The sequence below is a fragment of the Pelodiscus sinensis genome, chromosome 2 (genome assembly GCF_049634645.1).
Source record: "Pelodiscus sinensis isolate JC-2024 chromosome 2, ASM4963464v1, whole genome shotgun sequence".
Taxonomy (NCBI): domain Eukaryota; kingdom Metazoa; phylum Chordata; order Testudines; family Trionychidae; genus Pelodiscus; species Pelodiscus sinensis.
In genome coordinates this window covers 247,387,705-247,414,140 of record NC_134712.1, presented here as the reverse complement: position 1 = coordinate 247,414,140, position 26,436 = coordinate 247,387,705, and the positions used below count along the sequence as shown (strand labels likewise).

Below are 26,436 nucleotides of genomic sequence, written 5' to 3'. Positions count from 1 at the left end.
AAATCAACTCATCGTTACTGAGACACACCCTTTCAAAAAGTGGGGTTTCCTGACAGTGGACCTGTTTGCCACTCACACGAACATTCATTGCCCGTACTATTGCTCGTGAGTGGGCATAGGCCCTCACTTCCTAGGGGGATGCATTCAGCATAAAATGGAAAGCACCTCTGTCCTATGCATTCCCCCCTCCCACTTCTCCAACATTGATTCTCAAGATCAGACAGGGCCATGGTAATCCTCGTAGCTTCCAACTAGTCCCGACAAACTTGGTACCCATACCTCTTATGGAAAGTGTATACCACCACATCATTATTCACCAGTCTGAGCCCTGCTCACGCAACGCAGTAGACTGATACACCATCCCGCCGTACAGACGCTACATCTTCTGGATGGTGGCTGGTTGACTTCCATGGAGAGGGCATTCCCGGAACCAATACAGAAGATCCTCATGCATTGCTTCAGACCTACAACCAGAAAAACATACAAACAGATATGGCACCAGTTCATTGTTTGGTACTCAAGCCATAACTATGCTCCGGCAGATACGGAGGTCTCATAGATATTACCCTACCTCTTAGACCGGCACTGCATTCGACTGTCCTTGAGCTCTACCAGGGTACATCTGGCCACCATTTCAGCTCTTCATCTTCTATTTTTACTCACCAATCGATCAAATGATTCCTACTGGGCCTACACAACATGTTTCTGCCACTAAAAGATCCAATGCCCACATGGGACCTGAACCTTGTATTCAGAACTATGGGCAAGCCCTTTGAGCCTCAAGCCACCTGCTCCCTGTTACATCTATCAATGAAGATTGCCTGCATCATCACAATCACTTGTGCATGAAGAAAGGGGAGCTGAGAGCTGTCTTGGCGGACCCCCATACACAATATTCCATAAGGATAAAGTGATCTTATGTACACATCCCAAATTCCTCCCAAAGGTACTTGTCTCATTACACTGCAATTAATCTATGTACTTACCAGTCTTCTTCCCCAAACCCCACAAGGTCCACAGGCCAGCTGCACATCATACCTTAGATGTCCGTAGGGCACTTGCCTTCTACTTTCAATGCACAAAAGCCTTCCACGGAACTTCATGGCTCTTCATCTCATCTACAGAGAGGTCACAAGTATTACCCATATCAAAACAAAGACTATCCAAATGGGTATCAGACTGTATACACTTAGCTTATGCCATATCTCAAAAGGGGAGCCCCTGCCCAACGTACGAGCTCGTTCTAGGGATGTGAAGGACTAGTCGACTATCCGATTATCAAATGCTTATCGGATAGTCAACAGGATAGTCAACTAGTCGCTTCTTCTCTCCCTCCCCCCCCACCTTGCTGCCCCTCTCAGATAGAGGCAGCAAGGTGGGAGGGGGAGAGAAGGGGTACTTCAAAGCGGCAGCACCATGTGGAACCTGGCATCAGCTGGGAAGTCCCCAGCTGACCCTGGGCTCCATGCAGCGCTGCCACTTTGAAATGTTGACACAGCATTTCAAAGCAGCAGCACTGCACAGAGCCCAGGGTCAGCTGGGGACTTCCCAGCTGATGCCAGGTTCCACGTGGTGCTTTTGCCTTTGAAGTGTAGCAAAAGCTCTAGGGCTGTTGCTGCACTTCAAAGGGGGAGGCATCCTATTGACTAATTGAGTGATTGACGCAGAAATGCATTGACAATTCGATTAGTCAGATACTCGATAATTAACATCCTTAGCTCGCTCTACAGGAGCTATTGCAGCATCGATGGTGTTCCTGCGGAGTGTACCAATTAAACAAATCTGCAAGGCTGCCACATGGGCCTCGACGCAAACATTCATGCAGCATTATGCCATTCAGACTGTTGCAGACTCTGAAACCCATTTTGGCTGAACGATACTCTGTCATTGACTCTCATCTTCCGAAGTCCCCACTGCCGGATATGACTACTGCTTCATAATCACCTAAGGTAGAGCGCCCACAAGGACACTGCTAGAAGGAGGGAAGGTTATTCACCCTGTGCAGTAACTGGGCTTCTTCAAGATGGTTGTCCCCTTAGGTGCTTCACTACCTGCCCTTCCTCCCCTCTGCTTCGGACTCAGCTGTATCCGAGTCAGAGAAGGAACTGAGGAGACAGTTGGCTGTGCAAGCAGAATAGCTGTTTCAAATGTTGTGCACCGGAGCCTCACATGTGTAGCCGACTGTGGGCACTGCTATCTAAAATCTCCGAGTAGAGGCACAGCGGCGCTCTAGCACCTTAGGTGGAGCACTCATGAGAACAGCCATTTCAAAGATCTCCAGTTACTGTGTAGAGTGAGTAACCTTCCCTTTCGCATACCCTGTTGCCCAAGGTTGCCAGATTTAGGTTACATCTAGACTGCATCCCTCTGTCGATAGAGGGATGCAAATCAAGCACTTGGAAAGTGCAAATGAAGCCATGCTTCATTTGCACAAACATGGCCGCCACTTTTTCGACACGGAGTTTTTTTCGAAAAAAACGGCAGTCTAGACATGGATCTGTCAATAAACCCTTTTTTGACAGATCCTGTATTCCTCAAAAGGAGGTTTACAGGATCTGTCAGAAAAGGATTTTTTCGACAAATCCATGTCTAGATTGCCATTTTTTCGAAAAAGCTCCGTGTCGGGGGAAAAACGGTGTCCATGTTTATGCAAATGAAGCATGGGATATTTAAATCCCGGCTTCATTTGCACTTTCGAAGTGCTTGATTTGCATCCCTCTGTCGACAGAGGGATGCAGTCTAGACGTAGCCTTAGAGAGATTCAAGTGGGTCAGACATAAGTGGTAGGACACATTCTTCATGATCAAATGCCAGTGATTTTGGGACTAAAATGAGTGAGAAGTCAATGTTAGCTCCGTGCCTGTCTTATGGTCTTTTCATTGGGGTATTTACACTGTTGATAGGATATGTATGGAAGGGGGTGCGTAAAATCTTTGTGGGTGGGGAGTGACTGCAGAGAGAAGAGAAGACTGATGCAAGCAATGGATGATATAAAAGAAAAGGGTTGGGAGATGGAGGAAGCAGAAAGGTAGAAGCCTTTGATCATAAAGGTCTAGGATACTGCTAAAGGACACAGTAACTCACTTAATTGAACACACTGTGACTACTTAAAGGCCATATTCTCTTTGATCTCTGTGCACTTCCCATTGACATTAGTGAGAGATCTGCTGTGGATTGGGGGTGTTCATCCCCTGGGCCAACAACCATCGTTAAAAAGTAGACTTCTGTATTGTCTGCACTGCACTTCACACCTCTTTGATGTAACCGAATAGCACCCTCTGTCACAAACATTGCCAAAGGACTAGAAACCTTAGTCATTTTTAGTCCTTTAGAAACTTCCCTATGTGAAATGTTACCATCAGCTGCATAGCTGAGATTTCTTGTGTGGTTTTTTTTTTTCCAGGATGTTTTCTTCACTGTGGGCTTTTCTTTTTTGTATTTCAGATTTTGGTGTTAGTGCATTTTTAGCAACGGGTGGTGATATTACCAGAAATAAAGTTAGAAAAACCTTTGTGGGCACCCCTTGCTGGATGGCGCCAGAAGTCATGGAACAGGTAACTCCTCAATTGGTAGTATCTTGTTAGCTCACTTGCCACGTAGTTTTGTAAGTCATTGGTGTTGATGAAAGCTTTGGTCACTATGGTGGCTCAACTCACATGCCCTTCACTGTGGCTTTCTGAGGGTGTCGGGACAGCTCAGCACTTGTATTGTATAGTACGGGGTGGTTTCTCTAAAACTTCAGACAGATTTGAGCACACTCAATTTCAGGCCTTTCTCTCTTGGGTTTTTCTTTAATACTTGGTCATCCCAGTTAGTCTCTGTTAAAAGGCTATGCAAGATCCAGGATTGTTTCTTAAATTCTGACAATGGTTGCTGCTTGTTTCCATGGAGGATATTGGGGATAATGGAAGGTTAAGAGAATATCTGCTTCTCAAAGATGCAGTGCCAACTACTCCCAATAAGGCAAAACAAATCTAAATATCAGTAATTGGTGTGGAGGAAAACTGGGGCAGATGGGACTGGAGGGGCTACTCATTACCCTGTCACACTTTCTACCTCTACTGAAGTCCTATTTAACTTTTGTATCCTTGAAAAGGAATGGCTGCTTCTAGATATTAGCTTTTCTCTCCTTCCTTAAACTGTCAATCAGCTGATCAGCAGGAAATGGAAGTGTCAGCTGCTCTTTTTGCCTTGTGTAACAGGAGGCACAGGCTACAGGGCAGAGGTAGCTGGGCATTATTGAACTTTTCCAGACTGTGCCCAGAATGTGTGTTGGAGGAGGAGAGGGGATTAGATCAATGAAAAAACAATTGGTCAAAAAATAGCATTGAGGAGGGCAAGCTGAAAGAATAAAGTGGCAATCAAGATCTTAACCAGAAGGGAAATATAACTAAAATAAAGACTTAATTATAATTGTCAAGTATTTGCTTTTGAGACAAATGTTATGGATTCATAGAGAATTCATAAAGGCTAAGAGTGTGGATTTCATTTCAGGAAATTATTTTGAGAGTGTTTATACCATCTCATTCTCTTCCAGCAGGCGTCACTGTGAGTCAGTTCTATCTTGAATTATAAATAGAAAAGGTAGATATCAAATAATTTTTGACCCAACTCCATTTCTTAATGTTGGCATAATAAACTTCAGTATCTCACCATTACCCTTTTAATGTGATGCAGATTTTGACTAGCAAGCAACGTATAGCACATATTGATCTAAATCCATAAAGTATAAACAAATTAAGGTTCTTTCTGTATTCTGGATCAAAATTCAGGTGAATAATCTGTTTTTCCTTTGGGTATTTGTTAAATTAAACTAATTTATAGAAATTTGAAACCTTCCCACTGACATTAATTTACAAATAGGATTGACTTTTGTAGTGTAATCCAAAGCTATAAATTATGTGCATTAAAATTTATTGGGGGGGGGGGCGAGAGATTTATTTGTGCACCTGCTACAGTACTAATATTGTGCTTCACTGTTTTTCTATCTTTGATTATAGCTTAAATTGATTCTCTAGCATTGAGCCACATACAGTGATACAACTTAATTTTATTAAATTTTACAGAGATTTTTTTCTGTACTAATATAATCACAAAAATATAGGGATGCCAAGTTTACACAGTAAAAGGAGATCACTAACAGCCATTTCCATCACTTAAATCCCATCAAACTGAAGTATCCTAGGCAGGCCAGAGGTGACAAAAAACAAAACCAAAAAATTGCCTGCAGAACTTAAGGAACCTAACAGAAGGTAAATAAAATACAATAAACTTATCAAATGTAATTTAAGAATATGAATATAGGAGAAGATAAACTATAAATTGAAATCTAGAAGTGTTCTTCAAATTGCAGCAATTAATCTTGGTCCTTAAAGAAAGGTCGTTGGCTTCATCAGAATTAATGTCTGTGATACTACGATTAAATTGCACTGACTCAATTAATTCAATCTTCCCATTTTGAGGGAGAGCAGAAAATATGAGCCATTTCATTTTGGTGAAACACTTGTGGTTTCTAGTTCTCATTGAACTTAAAGCACATTTTCCCTGTTGGATGCCAAAACACGAGGTAATGTTAATGAGGAAAGGCTTATTGGTATGATTTTTTTTTTCTTTACATAGTGGAGGTTAAAGAGTTATAAACTACAGCTCTAGTGAATAAACCTACCTGCCCAGTATGGAAACGTCCAATACAAAAGATGGCCAAAGGAAAGCAAATATTTAAATGTCAGCAGTGGCTTCCATAAGCAGCAATGAGGAGTTGGTCAGTGGCCTGGCTCAACTCCCGGCTGGCATGGACTTCCCAATGCATAGAGTAGAGGGCTAACCCGTTTCAGAACTGGACATGAATGCAGTTAGTTTAACAAAGTAGCTGGTTAGACATGTGACTGTGTGTGGAGTTCTGCATGTCAGTCCCCTAACTCTGACTATTTCCATCATACCCAAGCAGTCTGACTTTCCATTGTTAGTAAGGAAGCCAAAGCCTGATTGAACCCAATGTCTAGTAGCCTGCTTGATGTCACCTTTATAATTGTAGGGTGGCATATGAAAACTCTTTTACAAGACACACATATGGCCTTCCTCAGAAATGACTGTTCTACAGAACACTTTCTGATTTGCAGACAGGAAGGAACTGAAAGGTAAAGAAAGGCTTGTTCTTCCTTGGGTACAACTGCAATGCCAGCTAAGGTTAATGGGAGGTTTGTGGTCTTTTAGAGTCCTTAAGGTTAAAACAATGATGCATACATTTGACAGGCTCCATTCAAAGCCTGTAGGCAGAGGTGTAGTTGGCATATTGAAGACAATGCAAAAAAATATCCTGTTGCTTTTCAGGTCAGAGGCTATGACTTCAAGGCTGACATCTGGAGTTTTGGAATCACTGCTATAGAGCTGGCTACAGGGGCGGCTCCTTACCACAAATACCCACCAATGAAGGTAAGCAGCAATCTTCAAGTGCTTGTGGTGACAAAAAATGAAATAAACTGCATTTACTGAGTTGATTTTGAAAGTTAATTTTTAACTTGTTAAAAAGTTGCCTGCTATTTTGTGATGGTATTAGTAAAATACCACCAGAGTCACAGGTTTGCCTTTTAAGATCTCTATGGGGAAGTTCTTTTAAAAGTTAAACTCTTTTGTGCTTAAAATAGAGGATAATACTATTCAAATCTGTACCCTTCTTTAAACAGACCATCATTCATGAATAGTATTGGACAGAATCTCCCCTGTATCCTTTAAAAGCAGCATGACAATCTTTTCTCAAAGCTGTAGAAGTAGTAGTGGTTCAAAGCATCCAATAGGGCAAAAGAGGTTTTTAAGTGGGGGTTTAGATTAGGGCTGGGATAAGTATGTGTAAATGGAAAAATAGACTAACTCAGCTACCCCTCTGAATCTTTTGTGTAAATGGTTAACCAATGAGCCTGGGTTAATTTGTTAACCTTTGCGATTACACACAGTCCATCCAGCCCATCCTTCCCTCCCCGTTGCATTGCTGCCTTTGTATTGGAGGCAGCTGCACGGGGGTGATGGGGGGGAGGGCTTCATGGCAGCCAGTGACCACAGGGAGCCACCTCCCCCAAGATGTAAACCTGTAACTACTGAGTTTTTCAGACATGTTATATTTACATGAATAAACGCTTTTTAACACTCTAACCTTGAATACTTCATTGGGTCAGTAATAGAGGTAAGAGGCTTTACATTCTTCTAATGATTTGAAAGTTAGCCCAGCTGGAAACTGGAAGTTGCTATCTGGTGGCTGTTTAGAACCCTGTGTAAAAGGAATTGAGGGCCTCAGTCTTACGTATTCCCTAAAGATAGCTGGCTTCATTCTGTCAGAGAGCTAGTAGGTTACACTGAATGTGTTTGTCAGCTCAAACTGAACTAAACCTACAAAACTACTATATTGCACACAAATCCCAGCTCTGTTCCCATAGTTATAAATATCAGTCAGTTTTCCATTTTAATAGCATACCACTGAAGTCTGAGGAGTGTTGTTATTCTAAACTAGAGCCCTGGACTGTTTTTTTTTAATCCCATTTTTATTCTGTTCCCACCTGCCAAATATGAGCAGGTGTAATTGGCCAGGGCCCTGCTGCACAGAGGATAAGTTTTGGGTAGTGGGGTTTGACCTCACACACTAGACAGCGAGGCTTCCTCTGAAGCCTGAGCCCTGCTGCCCATGGCTGAATTAGTGGAGTTTTGAGGAAGTTATGGAAATCTCATAAAATCACAGAATCTGTGATGTCCATGCCTGACTCGTGATGGGGTGTGTATGTGTGTGATACAAACTAAATTCAGACAGTTTTTACTTCTAGGAGAATAAAACTAAACTTGCTTAAAGTATGTAAAAATACTTTTAACTCTTGTTATAATAGACATCTTTCTACCCCTCACTTAAATTTCAGTATTAAAATCTTTATTTAAAAAAGGGAAGAACTTGCTTTCCGTTACTGAAATTCTGATGAGATTTAGTGTTTTTCTGCGAATTTTCTTATGTTCTTAAATTATCACAGTCCGGTTTTATTTGCCTATCCAGTCCTGTGTGCAACAAAATGCATTTTAACCAATCTGCCTGTTATGACAAGGTGCTCCAGGACCCATGGAATCCCAGTCCTCCACTGCAGGGCTCCGCTCTACACCTCTCCTGTAATGGCAGGATAGGATGCAGTGCACACATCCCTAAGACACACACACATACAGATGCCTTTACGTTCAAACATACCTGTTTCTAGTAAAGGAGTTAACTGAATACAGGGCCTGAAAAAATGTTCCATTCGCTGCTGCTCTGCTGTGTTTTGACTGTAATAGTTGCCCCTTGCCATACAATATTATGGTTTAAGGGACCTGGAGACATTGCTGCTATGCAGTGATGCTGCAGCCTAATACAATAATCATTTTGCAGCACAGAAGACTTTTCCTTTTTCTTCAGATACTTGTTTAATGTACTCCAGATTTTTAAGTAAAGGTTTTTATTGCACTGCTGGTGCATATTTAAATTCTTGCAGAAAATTGCAGCCACTTACTTTAATTCCTTAGCAATAATCAGGTAAGCTTTCACTAACATCCATCAGTGGAACAAATGTGTTTTCTGAAAAACATCTTGTATTCAAAACTAAAACTGGGCTTGATGGTCTGAAAAGCTGTACCAGTTTAATTTTAAATCGGTTTTTAAACATATGCAAAGCCTTTTGTGGCCTTTAATTTTCAGATTGAGCAGCAAATTTTGGTTTAATTTAAGCACACTTCTTTACTGAAGGTAGCCTGAAATAAATTAAACTGAAATAAGAGTCTAGGCAGAGGTTTGCCTGAGTAACTAAATTTTTATTGAAAATAACATCTACTATATCGGTGAATATTTGTCAGAACTCATGGCTGCTTTGCAGATCGGGGCACCGTTAACATGAACGTTGACTAGATTTGAAACCAGTTTGGCAGTTCAAGTCTGCAAAGTAAAGTTGAACCAGGAAACCATGAGTTCTGACAAATATTCTCTGAGTTAGCAGATGTTGTTTTTAACAATACTTTGTGATAATGGAATTTTAAAAACATTTTACAGTTGATTTTGTGACCTGCACTCAGTTCTACAATTACTATATTCAAACTTCAAGTTCAGATCCTGCAATATAAAGGTCAGTTAAGATTGTTTTAATATTTGTGATTTGGGCATATTAACCTCCATTTACATTTGATTGTATAATTCTGCATGAATTGATAGACCACTGCATTTTTAGAACAGTGGAAACCTTTTAAATATGCCTCAGGCTGGTTCCATTGGTGAAACCTGTAGCTACGTGACAGAGTAAGATGGTCAGAATTTTTTTTCTTCAGAACCTTTTTGGTTTGTTGAGTGGAACAGAAGAAAGCATCCACTTGGCACAAGAGTGTGAGAGAATTATCCTTTGTCTTTACATTCATTAGTTGTATATCTTTCTAACTCCCTTTTCCCCATATGTCTGAGACAGCTGCAGGGAAATCTGAAGGCGTTTTCATCTAAGGTCTTATATGACCAGTGCCTAGAGAATGTGCCAACTTGGCAGAAATGATGCACCTTTTATCTTCCCTTTGAGGCTACATCATACTGGCATGACTGACCTGAAAACTTACTCTGACTTGATTTTTCCATTTGAAGCCAGTATCTCAACTCCTACCACATTAAAGATGTGCATCCTCAAAATGCATCAAACTGCTGTACATGTCCGGTTTCCTTGACCAGACTTCTAAGAATTTCTGGTCTTCCTAGATGTTTCCAATGGACTTAATTCTTTCAGGTATTAATGCTGACACTACAGAACGATCCACCTTCATTGGAGACGGGTGTGCAAGATAAAGAAATGCTGAAGAAGTATGGGAAATCGTTTAGGAAGATGATTTCATCATGTCTACAAAAAGACCCTGAAAAAAGGTAAAGCTACTGCCAGCATTTCAGACTAAATGTTGTAGCTCTCCAATCTTTGAGCCAAGATGATGGCAGAGGACCTGTTGTGCAGAAGTAAGTTCTCCTGGCCATCACTGTTATTTTTAAAAATAGGAATTGATGTTCAGAATTGTATACGACTGGTAAAGACACACGACTTCCCATTCTGATTAATCAGTTCGGACTAGCTCTCAGCTTGCAGTGTAGTACTCCCAGAGAGTTAATTGCAATTTTTGTTGCACTTTGGGTTCAAGCTGCACTATTTTTTGAACATCAGAAATTATAGGTTATGAGCTATGTATATTTTAAGTTATGCAGGTAAATACATTGTTTTTAAATTCTTAACTCATTTGGTTATTAGGCATATGTACTAAGTGTAGCTACATAAACACTGGCAAGTTTCCAATAACACATTCTCTCAACTCTGCATACCCTTTAAAATATCCTGATACAGCAGTTTGAATTCATCTTCTCAGATGTAGGTAATTTTTGTTGAATGTTATTGAAGGTGTGGTGGGAAGCAAATGGACTTGCAATTTCCAGTTTATTACTATTTTTCCTTATTCTGTGGTGGGTGCCTGAAGCACCAATCCGAGTCCCATTGTGCTAGAAAAAGTACAGAGGAGTAAGACAAAGTAACATCATCTAGAAGAGACCACAAACCAGTTTCAGCCAAACGGTGCAGGGGGTTAAAAGCTCCTAAATATCTGTCACTTACCAAAGATAACTAACCTGCAGAATTAGTATTTAGTAACCATCTGCATTAGAGTGAGCGGAAATGCATATGTGGTTCTGCCTGTCAGCATTACACATACATCTGGAAAAGAGCCATCAGTTTTGCTGTCTTTATTAGATGTGTCAAAACAGCAACTAAACACCCAGGGCTGGCCTGTCAGTTGACTCGGGTCTTGGGTTGTGAGGCTGTCTCATTGCTTCGTAAAGTACTGGGCTTGGCTTGCTGCCCAAGCTCTAGAACTCTCCCACCTCTGAGTCCAAGAGCGTGGGCTGCAGCCAGAGCCTGGAAGTCTACACAGCACCCCAATAGCCTCAACCCCATTAGCCTGAGTTGGCTGGCATGGGCCAGCCCCAGGTTGTTCTGCGCTGTGTAGGCATAGCCACTGAGGCTCTCAGAATGAAGCAGTTCCATTGAAATCATGTTAACTTTTTCTCTCTCCTAACAGAAAGCTGGTGTTGAGCATAAGTGGCAGTAAGCAGAAACATTTGTGTCCGATTAAAAACAAATCTTCTTCTTTTTTTTCTTACCTGAGTAAGCAACCTAAGATTCAGAATGTTACCATGTTACTTACCGGAGGCCTATGAATGGAACTCGTGCACTAATTGCATCTTCCATGTTATAGGCCGGTTACCGTGAATGGGGCAGGCAGCTTTGAAGAATGTTATATTTGAAAGTAATAATTATAACTCTTTTTCTCCCTCTTCTGTTAATAGACCAACAGCAGCAGAGCTATTAAGACACAAATTTTTCACAAAAGCAAAGGTATGATAAAATTTTCTATCTCAAGTTGTCATTCCAAAATTATATTTCAAAATTTTATATGGAAAGGAAATATTATGTATAATGAAATATGTAAGGCAGTATGAGGCTTTATTGCTGTGAGTTTGGAATGGCTGTTTTATTTACAAGTTAGTCTGTTTGTTGCAAATGATTGACATAAAACCTTCATATGCTATCAAATCATGTATTCTGTTAAAGAAACATCTTTCATGGACTATAGAAAAATTCTTAGAGATTATTTTAGAATCTTCCATTGGATTTACGCCCCCCACACTTCTTAATGTCAACTAAAAGTATGTCTACACTTGCAGCGATGTGGAGCTAGCTACAGCATGCCCAGCTGGCATGGATATAAATTAGGCAGTGCAGCACCTCTGAGGCAAGTAAAGTAGAAAGGCTTTGGCAGAGGAAGACAATTGGGAAAGACTCCAGCTCAAGTGGAGACTTTTCCCACTGCCTCCCCCCTTCTAGAGCCTTCCATTACCACATGTAGTTGCATTCTGCAGTGCATGTGACTGTCCCATGTGGCTACACATACCTTTCACATTGGTACAAATGTAAATTAAGTCTGAGGGGGAATAAATGTAACTCAGATTTTAGAAAGCTCTGAAAACCATCTAGGAGACTTTCCGTGTATGAACACCAGAACTATGAACTGACCAGTCAACCACACACACCTCATTTGGAACCAGAAATGTGCAATCAGGCAGCAGCAGAGACCAAAAAAAGCAAATACAGTACTGTTCTGTGTTAAATGTAAACTACTAACATCATAAAAGGCAAGTTAAAAATGTTTTGACAAGGTAAAGAAACTTTCTGTGCTTGTTTCATTTAAATTAAGATAGCTAAGAGCAGCATTTTTCTTCATCGTAAAGTTTCAAAGCTGCATTGAGTTGTATCCTTTTGAAAGAACAGCCATAACGTTTTGTTCATTTATGAACAGTGTCCGTTCTTGATGTGTCTGTAACTCTGAAGTTCTACTTTATGATGCCATGAGTAAGCTGCAGTGTTTCAGGGCTCTCATAGACTAGCAGCAAGTGCTGTATCCTCTTGAAAGCTGGACCTATCCCATACTAAAGATGGTATAAAACGCCTATCTAGACCAAAAGGCAGTTAAATCTGTCACTGGATCAGTGTGGAGTATTTTTCTTTCTTGTTCAAGGTGTGTTTTGAGCGGTGTGGAGAGAGGCTAAGGGATTTCATATTAGGTTGGAAACAAGGAAATGTGTTTCTTGTTGGCTGTTTAAGACAGAAATGAGATTTCAGATTTGTCTTGTTGTTAGTACAGGTTGAACCTCTCTAATCTGGGTTTTCCTGGTCCACCACCTGTGCGTGCTCTGGGGCTGGAGCACTCATGGGGAAAAAAACTGCACACGTGGGCCTGGAGAGTTGCTGGACTAGAAAAGAACCAGATCCCGGGAGCATGAAGAATCCCTGTGCTATGGCTGGCTGAAGCAGCAGAGGGGCAAGCATTGTTCTTCCCTGGTCTGGCAAATTCCCTGGCTCGGGACTGGTCGGAAAAAGGAGGGGGGGAATCAGACACATTCATGGATCAATAACTGGTTAACAAATAGGAAACAAAGGGTAAGAATAAATGGTCGGTTTTCACAGTGGAGAGAGGAAAATAGCTAGATCCTCAGGGATCTGTACCTGACCCAATGCTATTTAATATATTTATAAATAATCTGGATGAGAGGTCTTGGAGGGGTAGCTATATTGATCTGTAACTATCAAAACAACTGTGGCACCTTAGAGACTAACAAATTTATTAGGTCATGAGCTTTTTGGGGGTAAAACCCACTTCACCAGATGAGTTGGAGTGGAAATTATAGAGTCCAGGGTATAGCAGAAGAAGCTAGCAGTCAGTTGTAGGACCAGTGTTGTTGATGCTAATAAGCCAGGCTGGATGTGTCTCATATTCACTCATTTGATTGAAGAAGGGTTAATAGTGAGGTGGCAATTTGCAGGTGATACTAAATTACTGAAAATAGTTAAGTCTAAATTTGACTGCAAAGACTTACAAAGGGATCTTGCAAAACTGGTTAACTAGGCAACAAAATGACAGATTAAATACATAGAATCATTGGATACCTGGAAGGAACCTTCAGAGGTCATAAAGTCCTGTCTCTTGCCTTCATGGCAGGGCCAAGCACCATCTAAATCATCCCTGACAGGTGTCTGTCTAACCTGCTTTTAAATATCTCTGATATGGAGATTCCACAACCTCCCTAGGCAATTTATTCCAGTGTTTAACCAGCCAGAGAGCTAGAAAGTTTTTATGTCCAACCTAAACCTCCATTGCTGCAATTTAAGCCCATTCCTTTTTGTCCTGTCATCAGATGTTAAGGAGAATGGGGAGAATAACTCTTCTTCTTGCTCCTTATAACACCCTTTAGGTACTTGAAAGCTGCTGTCATGTCCCCTCTCTCTTTTGATTAGTGCAAAGTAATGCACATTGGAGAAAATAGTCCCAATTATTATATGTCCAAAATTATGGAAGCTGAGTTAGTAGTTACCACTGAAGAAAAAGATACTGGAGTCGATGTTCCCTCTAATATTTTCCATTGGTGAGAGGAAGTTTTTCCATCCACGTATGGAATAACTTTTTTGTGCAGAGACGCATGCATGGATGTGCACCACCTGCAGAAACACAACCTAGATATTGACACTGCTAATCAGCGGGGCAGCATTTGAATTTCCCTTGAGCGGGCCACATGAGCACATACTTACAGGGAACCTTGGACTCTGTAAGAGAAGAAACAGGAAATGCGGAGTGAGCGGAGTAAATAGACCTCTTAATTGCAGATATTCGTTCCCCTCGGGCCCCCAACACAATGTTCTGAATGAGCAATGATTTGGCACCAGTTACACTCCTTTATCCATTTTAATATGTTAATTCACACCTCTCACTACTTCCCCTAAATCCTTATTTAGTAATGTTAACTCCTAAACAATGAATATTAATAGGCAGGTGATGAATATTATACCCACCCCTGTTTACTGTTAACAGGATTTTGAATTAGATCAACACTTTTCTAGATTACATAGTTCCCGAATCAGCAGGTTGCCGAGATTACAAAGGATGTGACCCTGGAAGTATTTTTCCAGAGCAAGTGAGAATAAGCAAAAGACAAAACAAAGAGGACACTGTTCAGTGCAACCATATTTCAAAGTTGCATGTACCAATGGAAAGAGCATTTTATACATTAGAAATGACAGTACCTGCTCTGGCCAGACCCTTTATTTTTCCTGGCTGCAAGCATGAAGGGGGAAAAACCGGTTCAAAGGACAATGCCTGCTCTGGTCAGATCCCTCCCACTATTGTATTGCTTTTCTGGATCCCTATTAATTCTTACATATTCCAACACTCCCCCACTCTTTCAAAGAAAGGCCCAGGCACCCCTGCTCCCCACACGCTGGCCGGTGACTAGAGATCTTTCTCCAGTTGCCTGGTACCTTGGTCCGCTGGTCATACTATGGGAAGATAGGAAAGGGAGGTCACACATGGGGTCGGTTACTGGCTTATAAGTATGGTTTCTGGGGAGTGACCAGGGCAGTGAATACCCTTAAACTTGCCATCAGTAGAATTAACGATATAGTCAGTAAGATTGAAATCCTGACTGCATGGATAATTCATCTGAGGCCTGAATGAGGTGTTTGATAGGCCTCTCCGAAGGGCACAGGCTGTAACAGTCCAAGCACAATCTGCAGGCGGTTAAGTTGGTCTGGGCTTCCAAGATTCGTGCTTGACGTTGTTCAGCCTGGAGCTACTTTAACTGATGTCAGTGCCCCAATATATCCAGGTAGGCTCAGGTATTTCTTTAGTCCAATTAGTTGGCACCATCAGGTGTCTGTTCAGGTTAAGCTGTTGCATGGCCTGTATATAAATCCAATAGGTGGAGTTTTTTAATTTCAGGGAGAAATCACGCCAACCAAATCCCACCCTCCAGAGCCTCAAAGGGGCTGTTAGTCTGTACAGGCAGTCCCTGGGTTACGTACAAGATAGGGACTGTAGGTTTGTTCTTAAGTTGAATCTGTATGCAAGTCAGAACTGGCGTCCAGATTCAGCCGCTGCTGAAACTGACCGCCAGTTCTGACTTACATACAGATTCAACTTAAGAACCCCAAGTCAGCTGCTGCTGAAACTGATCAGCAGCTGATTCCAGGAAGCCCGGGGCAGAGCAACTGTGCCTCAGGCTTCCTGTAGTCAGCGCTGGTCAGTTTCAGCAACGGCTGACTTGGGGACGTCTGGGGCAGAGCAGCTGGGGTGCTGCTGGGTTGCTCCAGTAGCACCGCTCCTTGGCGCTACTGGACTAACCCAGCAGCACCCCAGCTGCTCTGCCCCAGGAGTCCTGATTCAGCCACTTCTGAAACTGACCAGCCGCTGCTGCGGGTTTGCTCGCGGTGCCCCTGGTCTGCTGGGGACGGTCCCCAGCCGACCAGGGGCACTGGGAGCAGCTTTTCTCGCCCCGGAGGTCAAGGTGGCTGATCGCTGCCTGTGAGCTCCGGGGCGAGAAAGCCCCGTTCGTAAGTGCGGATCCGACATTAGTCGGATCCGCGTAAGTCGGGGACTGCCTGTAATTGAAAAAAACTTTAAAAAAACAACTAATAGTTCTGTAGTGCCTTAGACTAACACAAAAATGTGGGTAGTCCAGAGCCTGATCATTAAGCATTGCTGATCCCTCCCAACAAATTCTATTTCCTTGTTCCACCCAGTGCTGGGGGAGCCTGGCTTTTGCACGCTGTAGGAGCAGTGGTTCTTGTGACTGTCCTTCCCAAGTATTCCAGGTCCTGCCCATATTAACCCCATGTGCTGATAGAATACCTCTGACCCTACTAAAAATGGAGTATTGTTTTACCCAACCTGGACTTGCCATACTGGTTCTTGAGACCCATTTCCATCTGCACCCACCGCAAACCCCAGACTGTGGGAGGGTGGCTGAGGTCCAGTGCCCTATAGTGACGCCTTTGGTGAGGATACATTGGGCTAGTGTGAATTCCCCAAGGGTTGTGTGCCAATTGGCTCTAAACACCCAGTACTCCTTTAATTGGTTGGCCACATTGGTCTCTTTTAATCCCACAGGCCATAGTCCCCAGCAGGCATCCTGCAAAAGTGTTATAAAGTGGGCAGTAAAGGTTTGCTGAACTTGGCCACAGGCTTCCCCTCAAAGAATGGTCTTCACATTAGTTACCAGCTACGTTCCCTCTAAGGTGCGCACCTGTGCGGACGCGCACCTGTGCGGACACGCACCAAGAATTTGAGACCCACTGATGTCCTCTGCAGAACTGTGCACTGGCTGCTCAGGAGCAGCTGGGCCACTCACCTCTGCCCCTAGCTTCAGCCCTTCCCCAGGGCTGGAGCTGCGACCAGGGCAGACCATGCGGCGGCTGCCAGAGCTGGATCTTGGGCCTTGGTACTAAAAATAGCATCCTGGCCCCAGCCTAGGAGCAGCTGCACCACAGCCTCAGCTCCAGGCCTGGCACATGGGGTAGCCACCCACTATGCTACTCCACCCCAAGAGCAGCCATGACAAGACCCTAACCTCAGTTTTCCAGCCTCGGCTATGGCCAGGGAACCCCCGCTATCAGTGGGGTCAGGTGGCCAGAGAGCCCTTGGCAGCGGAGTCAGTGGCAGCTGGGAAACCGTGGGAATTCCCTGGTGGCAGTCGGGCTGGGATGGCTAGGCAGCAGCAGTGCTGGGCAGTGGCCTTGGAACAGCTGGGGAATCCCGATGGTGGGACTAGCTGACAGTTGAGGAGTGCCAGTCCCATTAGGGGAATCGCTGGGGGCAGCAGGGCTGGCCTGGCAACCCTGGCACACAAACCCTGGGAAGCCCCTGGCAGTATAGGGGATGGGCCACAGCAGTGGAGCTGGTGGTAGCCGGGCAACCCAGGGTCAAGGAACCCCTGGATGTAGTGAGGCTGACAGTGACTAGGAGGCCTTGACTGGGAACTCCTGGTGCTGCTGGCTGGCAGCAGGGATGGGCCAGCTTGAGTGGGGAGCCCCAGCCTTGGGGGCCCCAGGGAGAGGGAGCCGGCAGCAGGGCAGCCAGCTGCTCAGCATTGATTTTTTCCCCCCTGGTCTGACAAACTCCCTAGTCCAGGATGGCTCGCTCACTGCGAGTGCTGGGCCAGCTGGAATAGCATTTCCTTCTTTAAGGTTCTCTTCAGTGATTCTCAAAGCAGGCATTGAATTTATTTGTGATATAGGAAATAAGCTTAATTTCCTGAATTTATTACATTTGAGTTAGTTGGTCTTAATTTTAAGAAACTAAATCACTTTCGATGCCAGTGGAAGTTTTTGAGCCTTCTAGCTAACATGGTAGCTTGTTCCTAACCCTTCAAACTTACCTGCTAATACATTTGAAGTGTCTATTTCAAAAAATCTCCTATTGCTGGAAGGTGAAGAAGCATTTGTCTCCTAAGTCTCCTGATTTCTCAAAGGTAGATGAGAATCTCTCCTACCTCCCATTTTAAATTTTCAGTTTGAGGGAATTGTTCCCTTGGATTTTTTTTTTTTTTTTTTTTGCAGCCGCTGTGCAAAATTTACACAGACAGAAGGAAGTGAAACTGCTGCTTTTTAGTTGGGTCAGTTTTCACTCTGCTGTACTTTGGGATTCTGAGAGGCTTCAGAAGTGTTCATTGTGTCTCGGCAGGTTTAAAGAGGCATATTCATAAAGGTATAAAGTTTAAACCTTTAAGTTCACATTTGGAAGTCCTCTTCAAACTGATATTGGCTTCAGCCTTTGATTAAAGAACTCAAACTATTCTTATATGGTACCACCCCTGTGTCTATCAGGAGAAATGACTTTGTGTTACTGTACAAGGAGTACAGGCAGTCCCCAGGGTTACATCAATCCGACTTATGTCGGATCCCTAGTTACAAACGGGGGGGGGGGGGGGGGCAGCTAGTGCGGGATGCCTCCCCCACTGTCACCGCCACAGGGGGCGCTTCCCCCCAGCAGACTAGGGAGATGTGGAACTAGCGCCTCCCCCCTCTCCCCCCAGCAGACCAGGAAGACGCGGAGTGGCTTTTCTCGCTGCGGAGGATGCGGGTCTGCTGGGGGGAACAAGACACCAGCCAAAAGGGGGCACCCCAGAGCAGAAAAATTAATTTCCTAGGGAACAGCAGGAGCAGCAGGCAGTGAGACCCATTGTGTTACAGTCCCCACCTTGGGAGCAACAGCTCTTTCCCTCTTCAGCACTAGAGCTGCAAGTATCTTGTTAGCGTCACGTGAAATTAACAAGTCCCTTCCAGCCTGGCAGAGGTGAAGCTGAAAAATTACCCAGTGGTGTGGGTGGGCAAGAATGGGGAGGAGCAGGACAGAAGGGAAGAGGGGATAAGCCCCAACCCCACACCCTGGCTGGAGCGGAGCAGGGTAAGCCCCGAGGGGATGGGTCTGGTTGCAAAGTGGGTGAGTGGACAATGAGGACCCACCTGTGGCTAAACGCCTGTTCCCAACACATAATTTTTCTTTGAATTTATCCACAGGATTAATTTTACACACACACTTCACAGAAAGGGATTTCCATTTTCTGCTCAGCAGGATACAACAACAGCTTTGATTGTATCCATATTTCACTGTGCTCTCCAATGACTATTGATTACACTTAATACCCATTTCACTGAACCATCTGCAGCAAATTCTATTTGGAACAGTAATATGCATTGAATAAACTTTTTTTAGTTATAAAAAACAAAGATTCTGATTATTAAATGAATAACTGGGATCTTTCAGGTACCCCAAAACGAAGATTTGGATATAGCATGAAACACTGAAACTTATGATCAATTTTTAATTAAAATATCAACCAAAAAAACCTGCATATCAAAACAGTATGTGTTTTTCTTAGAATAAGGAAGTTGTATGAGAATCAGGGTCTTTTCCACCTAACTCCAGCTCCCCCCCCCCCCCAAATATGTACCAGTTCCGACTTACATACAAATTCAACTTAAGAACAAACCTACAGTCCCTATCTTGTACGTAACCTGGGGACTGCCTGTAGATGGAAGAAATTGATTTCATAAATTGCTTTGAAAGTGTTCATCCTGATTTTCCTGCAAAAAGTGAGTTGCAGATTTGTGGACCAGTCTGTGACAAAAACCTGCCTTTGTTTTGAGAAGACTCACCGTTGAGAGTGATAGTTTCATCATCTCATTGGAATGTAGCTGGTAAGAAAGACCAGATCAGTCAGGCTGAAATGGTCCCTCAGGTGACTTGGGTCAGGGTCATTCCTACAATAAATAGGCTTCGAAGTCCATGATGCAGCTGAAAACATTTGCTGGCCACTTGTAGACAGGAAACTAGGTATAATCTTCCTTTGTTTGTTTTTTTTGGTGTAACTAGGCCACAGCTCCTTCCCCAGGGCTGGAGCTGTGGCCAGGGCCGCGTGGTGCCTGCCCGGCTGTTCCTATGAACCTACGCCACTGGGAAAGCTCCAGATGGAAAGGCAAGTGTGTTCTGGGCAGGAACCTGAAGCAGGAAGCTAAGTGAGTCATGGAGCAGGGTTTGCTAGGGGAGTAGGGCTCAGATGTGGGTAGTGTTGGGGGATGGTGATGTGGATGTCTTGGGAGGATTTTTAATGGTCTGTGGGTTCTAGCCTTTATAGCAGTTGTCTCCAGTGACCGGAAGATCACTTTTTTGCTCACTCCATCTCCCTTCCTCCCCCAGGCTCACTCATGAGGCTGGGGTAGGGAGTTGAGGGCAGGCTCCAGTCTTGGGGCAAGGAGTCTGGAGTGTGGGAGGGGCTCCATGATTAGCCCAGGGTAGGAGTTTGGGGAGCAGGAGGAGTTTCTGGGTGCAAGCTGTAGGGAGGAGTTTGGGTGCAGTGGGACTCACGTCTGGGGAAGGAGGTTGGGTGTAGGAGGAGGTTCAGGAAGCAGGCTCTGGCTGGGCACCATTTAACTGAGACGGTTTCCGGGTGGTGGAGCAGTGGAGTTAAGGCAGGTTTACTCCTGCCCTGGCCTTGCAGCACTCCTGAAAGCCACTGACATGCACAGCAATGGTTCCATGGTGCTTTGAGCTGTCCCTCCTCTACAGGCACTGAGTCCACAGCTTCTACTGGCCACAGTTCCCCCTTATTGATCAATGGGAGCTGCAGGAGTGGTGTTTGCAGGCAAGGACAGCATATGGAGACCCCCTGCTCTGCATTTCTCAGGGTCTGCAAGGACATGCCAGCCACTTCCAGTAGCAGCAGTTACCATGGGGATAATTACTCCAGTCACAGCAGGTTGGGCATTTTAGAACTTACTCCTCAAAGAATTAAATTTAAGTGAAAAAGAGAAATGAAAATTATGAAATGCACAGACCAGTCAAAAACCAAAAATAACCCACTTTGCAAGCAGTAAAAGAAGCAACAACAATCCCCTACATGTGTGTTGGGTCGGGAGATGAGTGAAGTACAGTGTGTGTTTGTGAGAATAACAGACACGCACACAGTGTGTAAGAGTGACAGATTTGCATTGCTATGCTCCCTCCATTTCCTTCTGTGTGGATACAGGCTACAGAAGTGGAGGGATACCCTGACATCAGCACCCCCTTTTCTCTCCCACGGAGGACAGGAGCAGCATGACAGTGGGTGGAGGGGCAACTGGAGCACCAGCGCTTGATAGCTTTCCAGCCAAAACAGTCAGGATCACCTGTCAGAGGCTCCAAATTCTACCAGTAGATCCTGATCTATTGGTTGGTGACCACTGCTTTATAATAAAGGCCAGGTCCAGACAGTGATTGAATGACTGTGAGGACATTCTAGGTTCCCTGCCTCCCCACATGTGCATACCACTGCTGTACAATATTGTAGCGCTTCTTAAAGACGAGACTAAAACTTACATGTTTGTTTAGCTGGTTTCCTAGTGTTTCTGAAGTGAGATGAGCCATTCTCCACCTCATCTACAATTCAAACATCTCCCTATTCCCCCCCTTTCTGTCTGGCAGCTTTAGCTGTTTTTGTGATCCACTTAGACCCTCTAGTGTGAAGATGGAGATTTTATAGCACAGTAACTATGAAACAAAAATACATTTAGGGTTTTTTAATCAGATTTAATTAATTCAATCATCTTGGTAACTAGTGTTTTTTGAAACAATTGTGCTTTTTAATGAATGGAGATTGCCTATCTCCTAGATCTGGAAGGGACCTTGAAAGGTCATTGAGTCCAGTCCCCTGCCTTCACAGCAGGACCAAGTACCATCTCTGACAGATTTTTGCCCCAAGTCCCTAAATGGCCTCCTCAAGGATTGAACTCTCAACCCTGGGTTTAGCAGGCCAATGCTCAAACTACTGAACTATCCCTCCCTCCCCATTGCATTAATACCACAAAATATTCAACCGGAGGCTTTGCAACTAAGAACATAGAGTTAGTGATCAGACAGCAGTTGTCTGTACTCACAAACACCAAGGTAAATGGTTTCATAATGTATAGAAATGTTACTCGATATCTATTTTAAATAAAAGTGGACCATGAAAGTTCTTGCCCTACAAGGGCCTTTATCAGTTCTTGTTTTTATGTATGCAAAAAGGTAGGGAAAATATTTTTCTCTGAATGTTTGTTTTTGTTAGAGGACATAAAATGAAGTAAATACCATAATACATTACTCTTTTTAGTTAAATTATTTACTTCAAAACCAATAATTTACAACAGCAGCTTTAAGAACCAGATCCAAAGTCCAAAGAAGTTAATGGAAAGATTCTCATTAACTTCAAAGAGTTTCAGAACAGGCCTTAATGTCCTTTGTTTTCTTGTCTGCTTTTTTAAATTTAAAACAGCAAGAAATTAATTAAACCCATCTAGCATCTGCTTAGCTTTACACAAATTCCTTTGATAACCTTTCCATGCAAATACACAATTCTTTACTTTGAGGAAAAATAAGAACTCTTGTAGTTGAGATGATCACTTGAAATAATAAAGTCAAGTAGTAAGGATACTGACGAGGTGGCCGTGGGCTGGATCTGGTGGCTTGGCTGCCAGTTCCGGCCTGTTAGCCACATCTTACCCATCCCTGTCTTGGAGGGAACACTAGTTACCAGGTTAGTTATGAGAGACTCAGTGATATTTCCCAGGGTTAAAATGACGTCCTCCAGGAAATGATTAGTTGAGCTAAGGGTCAATCCCTGCAACAGTCGTCTTCAATATCCACTGGCTCAGGAGGTGTATAACGAGTTGGGTCTGATCCAGCCCATGCAGATTCAGGAATCATCCATAGGAATGTGCACATTTCTGAAAAACAAATCACTTCATTCCTTTTGGCATTTGGCTGAAGCCCACAGGGTATGATAATGCTTTACCTAAGACATGAGCCCACCAACGCTGACCCTAATGGGATAAACAAATCAAGAAAGGGTGAATCACATCTACCACAAAGTAGGGACCTTCCCACCGAGATACTGGGAAGGCATGGGGTTCATGATGCCAGATGTGAGAAGAAACAGGAGGATCAGGAGTGGCTCGAGTAAATGAACCTTTTTATTGTAGATACTCCTTCATCCTGGATCCCCAACACCACGTTCTGAGTGAGCAGTGATTTGGCACCAGTTACACTCCCTTATCCATTTTAGTATGTTAATTCATATCTCTCACTACTTCCCCAGAATCCTTATTTAGTAATGTTAACACCTATATAATGAATATTAATTAGCAGGTGATTAATATTATTATACCTGCTGCTGTTAACAGGATTTTGAATTAGATCAATACTTTTCTACATTACATAGTTCCCGAATCAGCAGGTTACACAGATTAAAGGATGTGACTCTGGAAGTATTTTTACAGAGCAAGTGAGAATAAACAAAAGACAAAACAAAGAGGACACTGTTTAGTGCAACCATCTTTCAAAGTTGCAGGTACCTGTGGAAAGAGCATTTTATACATCAGAAGGGACAATACGTGCTCTGTCCAGACCCTTATCTCTCTTTCCTGGCTGCAAGGATGAAGGGGGAAAAATACGACAATGCCTGCTCTGGCAAGACCCCTACCACTATTATATTGCCTTTTCAGACCCCTGTTAATTCTTACATATCCCAACAGAATCTGTGATAGTTCTCTGAAAACATCTGATCCATATGCAGTAGCAATCAAAAAAAACTAACAATATTAGGAACTGTTAGGAAAGGGATAGTGATACAGAAAATATCATAATGCCATATAGAAGTCCATGAAATGCTTGCACCTTGAATACTGCATGCAGTTCTGATTACTCCATCTCAGGAAAAAATATTAGAGTTTAAAAAAGGTACACGGGAAGGCAACAAAACTGATTAGGGATGTGGAAGAGCTTCCACAAGAGAAGAGAAAATGCATGAGAACTGTTTAACTTAGAAAACAGAGAACTAGGATGCATATAAATAGAGGTTTGTAAAATCATGAATGGGAACAGAATGAACAGAGAAGTGTTAACCACGTCACATAACAGAAGAACTAGGCATCAATGAAATTAATATGCAGGAGGTTTAAAACAAATGTAAGGAAGTACCTTTTTTTTCACACAAGGCACACTTAACTTCTGTGGAGTCCTTTGCCAGGACATGCTGTGAAGTCCAAAAGTATAATCTGGTTTAAAAGTGCATTAGATAAATTAATGGGGGGATGTGCTGATCCATCAATAGTTATTAGCCAAGATGATCAGAGACAAACCCATGCTCTGGATATCCATAAACTGGACAAGAGGGGATGGATCACTTGATAATAGGGATGTTAGCTAACAATGAATTTACAAGTTGAGTAGTCGATGGAATTTACATCCACTACTCTACTAGTTGTTAGGTACTTCCGCATACCTCCTTTGAAATATACAAGAGCCCCTATTGGGGCTCTTGTACGTTTCAAAGGAGGAATGTGGAACTTCGCGTGCAGCCCAGGGCCAGCAGGAATTCCCGCTGACTCCAGGATACCTGCGGGTGCCAGCTTTGAAATGCTACATGGAGCCGGGGGTCATCTGGAGACTCCCCACCTGATCCTGGATTCGGTGCAGCATTTCCCCAGAACCCACAGTCTGCTGGGGACTCGCTGGCTGATCCTGGGCTCCATGTGGTGCTGCTTTGAAACTCCATAGTGGCCTGGGTATGGGCTCTGTGTGGCACTGCTGCTTTGAAGTACCCTCTCTTCTGCCCCGCCCCCCTTTTTGCTGCCTGTGTCTGGTAGAGGCAACAGAGGGGGTGGAAATCGATTTATCAGATAGTCAATTAGTCCTTAACATCCTTATTTGATGATTGCTCTGTTGTTTTCATTCATTCTGAAACATCTGGCACTGGCCACTGTTGGAAGACAGGATAGTGGGCTAGATGGACCATTGGTCTGGCCATTATTCTGTATGCTGTGTATGAAATGGACAAGGGTGTAAGAGGAATTTTTCATGCAAGGGGATACTGCTTACACATTATTGAGATTTATTACACTGTATGCACGGTGGGCTTCCTCCTTAAAATTCATAGAATCATAGAACACTATGGAAGGGACCTCAAGAGGTCATCGAGTCCAGTCCCCTTCCCTCACAGCAGGACCCAGTACTGTCTAGACCATCCCCGATAGACATTTATCTAACCTACTCTTAAATATCTCCAGAGATGGAGATTCCACAACCTCCCTGGGCAATTTATTCCAGTGTTTAACCACCCTGACAGTTAGGAAGTTTTTCCTAATGTTCAACTTAAACCTCCCTTGCTGCAGTTTAAGTCCATTGCTTCTTGTTCTATCCTCAGAGGCCAGGAAGAACAATTTCCCCCCCTCCTCCTTATGACACCCTTTTAGATACCTGAAAACTGCTATCCTGTCCCCTCTCAATCTTCTCTTTTCCAAACTAACCAAGCCCAATTCTTTCAGCCTTTCTTCACAGGTTCTCTAGACCTTTAATTATTCTTGTTGCTCTTCGCTGGACCGTCTCCAATTTTTCTACATTTTTCTTGAAATGTGAACCCAGAACTGGACACAATACTTCAACTGAGGCCTAATCAGCGCAGAGTAGAGCGGAAGAGTGACTTCTCGTGTCTTGCTCACAACACACCTGTTAATGCATCCTAGAATCATGTTTGCTTTTTTTGTAACAGCATCACACTGACTCATATTTAGCTTGTGGTCCACTATAACCCCTAGAACCTTTTCTGCCATACTCCTTCCTAGACAGTCACTTCCCATTCTGTATGTGTGAAACTGATTGTTCCTTCCTAGGTGGAACACTTTGCATTTGTCCTTATTGAACTTCATCCTGTTTATCTCAGAACATTTCTCCAGTTTGTCCAGATCATTTTGAATTATGACCCTATCCTCCAAAGCAGATGCAACCCCTCCCAGCTTGGTATCATCTGCAAACTTAATAAGCGTACTCTCTATGCCGATATCTAAATAGTTGATGAAGATATTGAACAGAACCGGTCCCAAAACAGACACCTGTGGAACCCCACTTGTTATGCCTTTCCAGCAGGATTGCAAACCATTAACTGAGCTATGTCTAGACTGCAAGCCTCTTTCGAAAGAGGCTCTTTCGAAAGAGAGCATCTACACTGCACGTGGAATTTCGAAAAAGCAAGCTGCTTTTTCGAAAGAAAGCACCCAGTGAGTCTGGATGCTCTCTTTCTAAAAAGCCTGTTTGCTTTCAAGAACGCCTTCTTTCGAAAGAGCACTTTCGAAAGAAGGTGTTCTTCCTCGTGGAATTAGGTTTACCACCGTCGAAAGAAAAGCCGCATTCTTTTGATTTAATTTCGAAAGAACGCGGCTGCAGTCTAGACGCAGGTGAAGTTTTTTCGAAAAAAGGCTACTTTTTTCGAAAAAAACCCTGAGTCTGGACACAGCCCTGCTGTCTGCGAACAGTTATCCAGCCAGTTGTGCACTCACCTTATAGTAGCCCCATCTGTTGTATTTGCCTAGTTTATTGATAAGAATATCATGCAAGACCGTATCAAATACCTTACTAAAGTCTAGGTATACCACGTCCACTGCTTCTTCCTTATCCACAAGACTCGTTATCCTATGAAAGAAAGCTATCAGATTGGTTGACAGATTTGTTCTTTACAAATCCATGCTGGCT

General features: G+C 43.3%; 1 protein-coding gene across 2 annotated transcripts in view; it reads left to right on the top strand.

The window, feature by feature from the left end:
• Window positions 1-26,436, top strand: part of OXSR1 (oxidative stress responsive kinase 1) — a 136,401-nt gene that overhangs the window by 93,540 nt on the left and 16,425 nt on the right. For both annotated transcript variants that reach the window (XM_075922856.1, XM_075922857.1), the window contains 4 exons: window positions 3,445-3,554; window positions 6,331-6,432; window positions 9,762-9,895; window positions 11,357-11,405. In XM_075922856.1, the coding sequence (XP_075778971.1) occupies window positions 3,445-3,554; window positions 6,331-6,432; window positions 9,762-9,895; window positions 11,357-11,405 (395 nt within the window). The remainder of the gene's footprint in view (window positions 1-3,444; window positions 3,555-6,330; window positions 6,433-9,761; window positions 9,896-11,356; window positions 11,406-26,436) is intronic.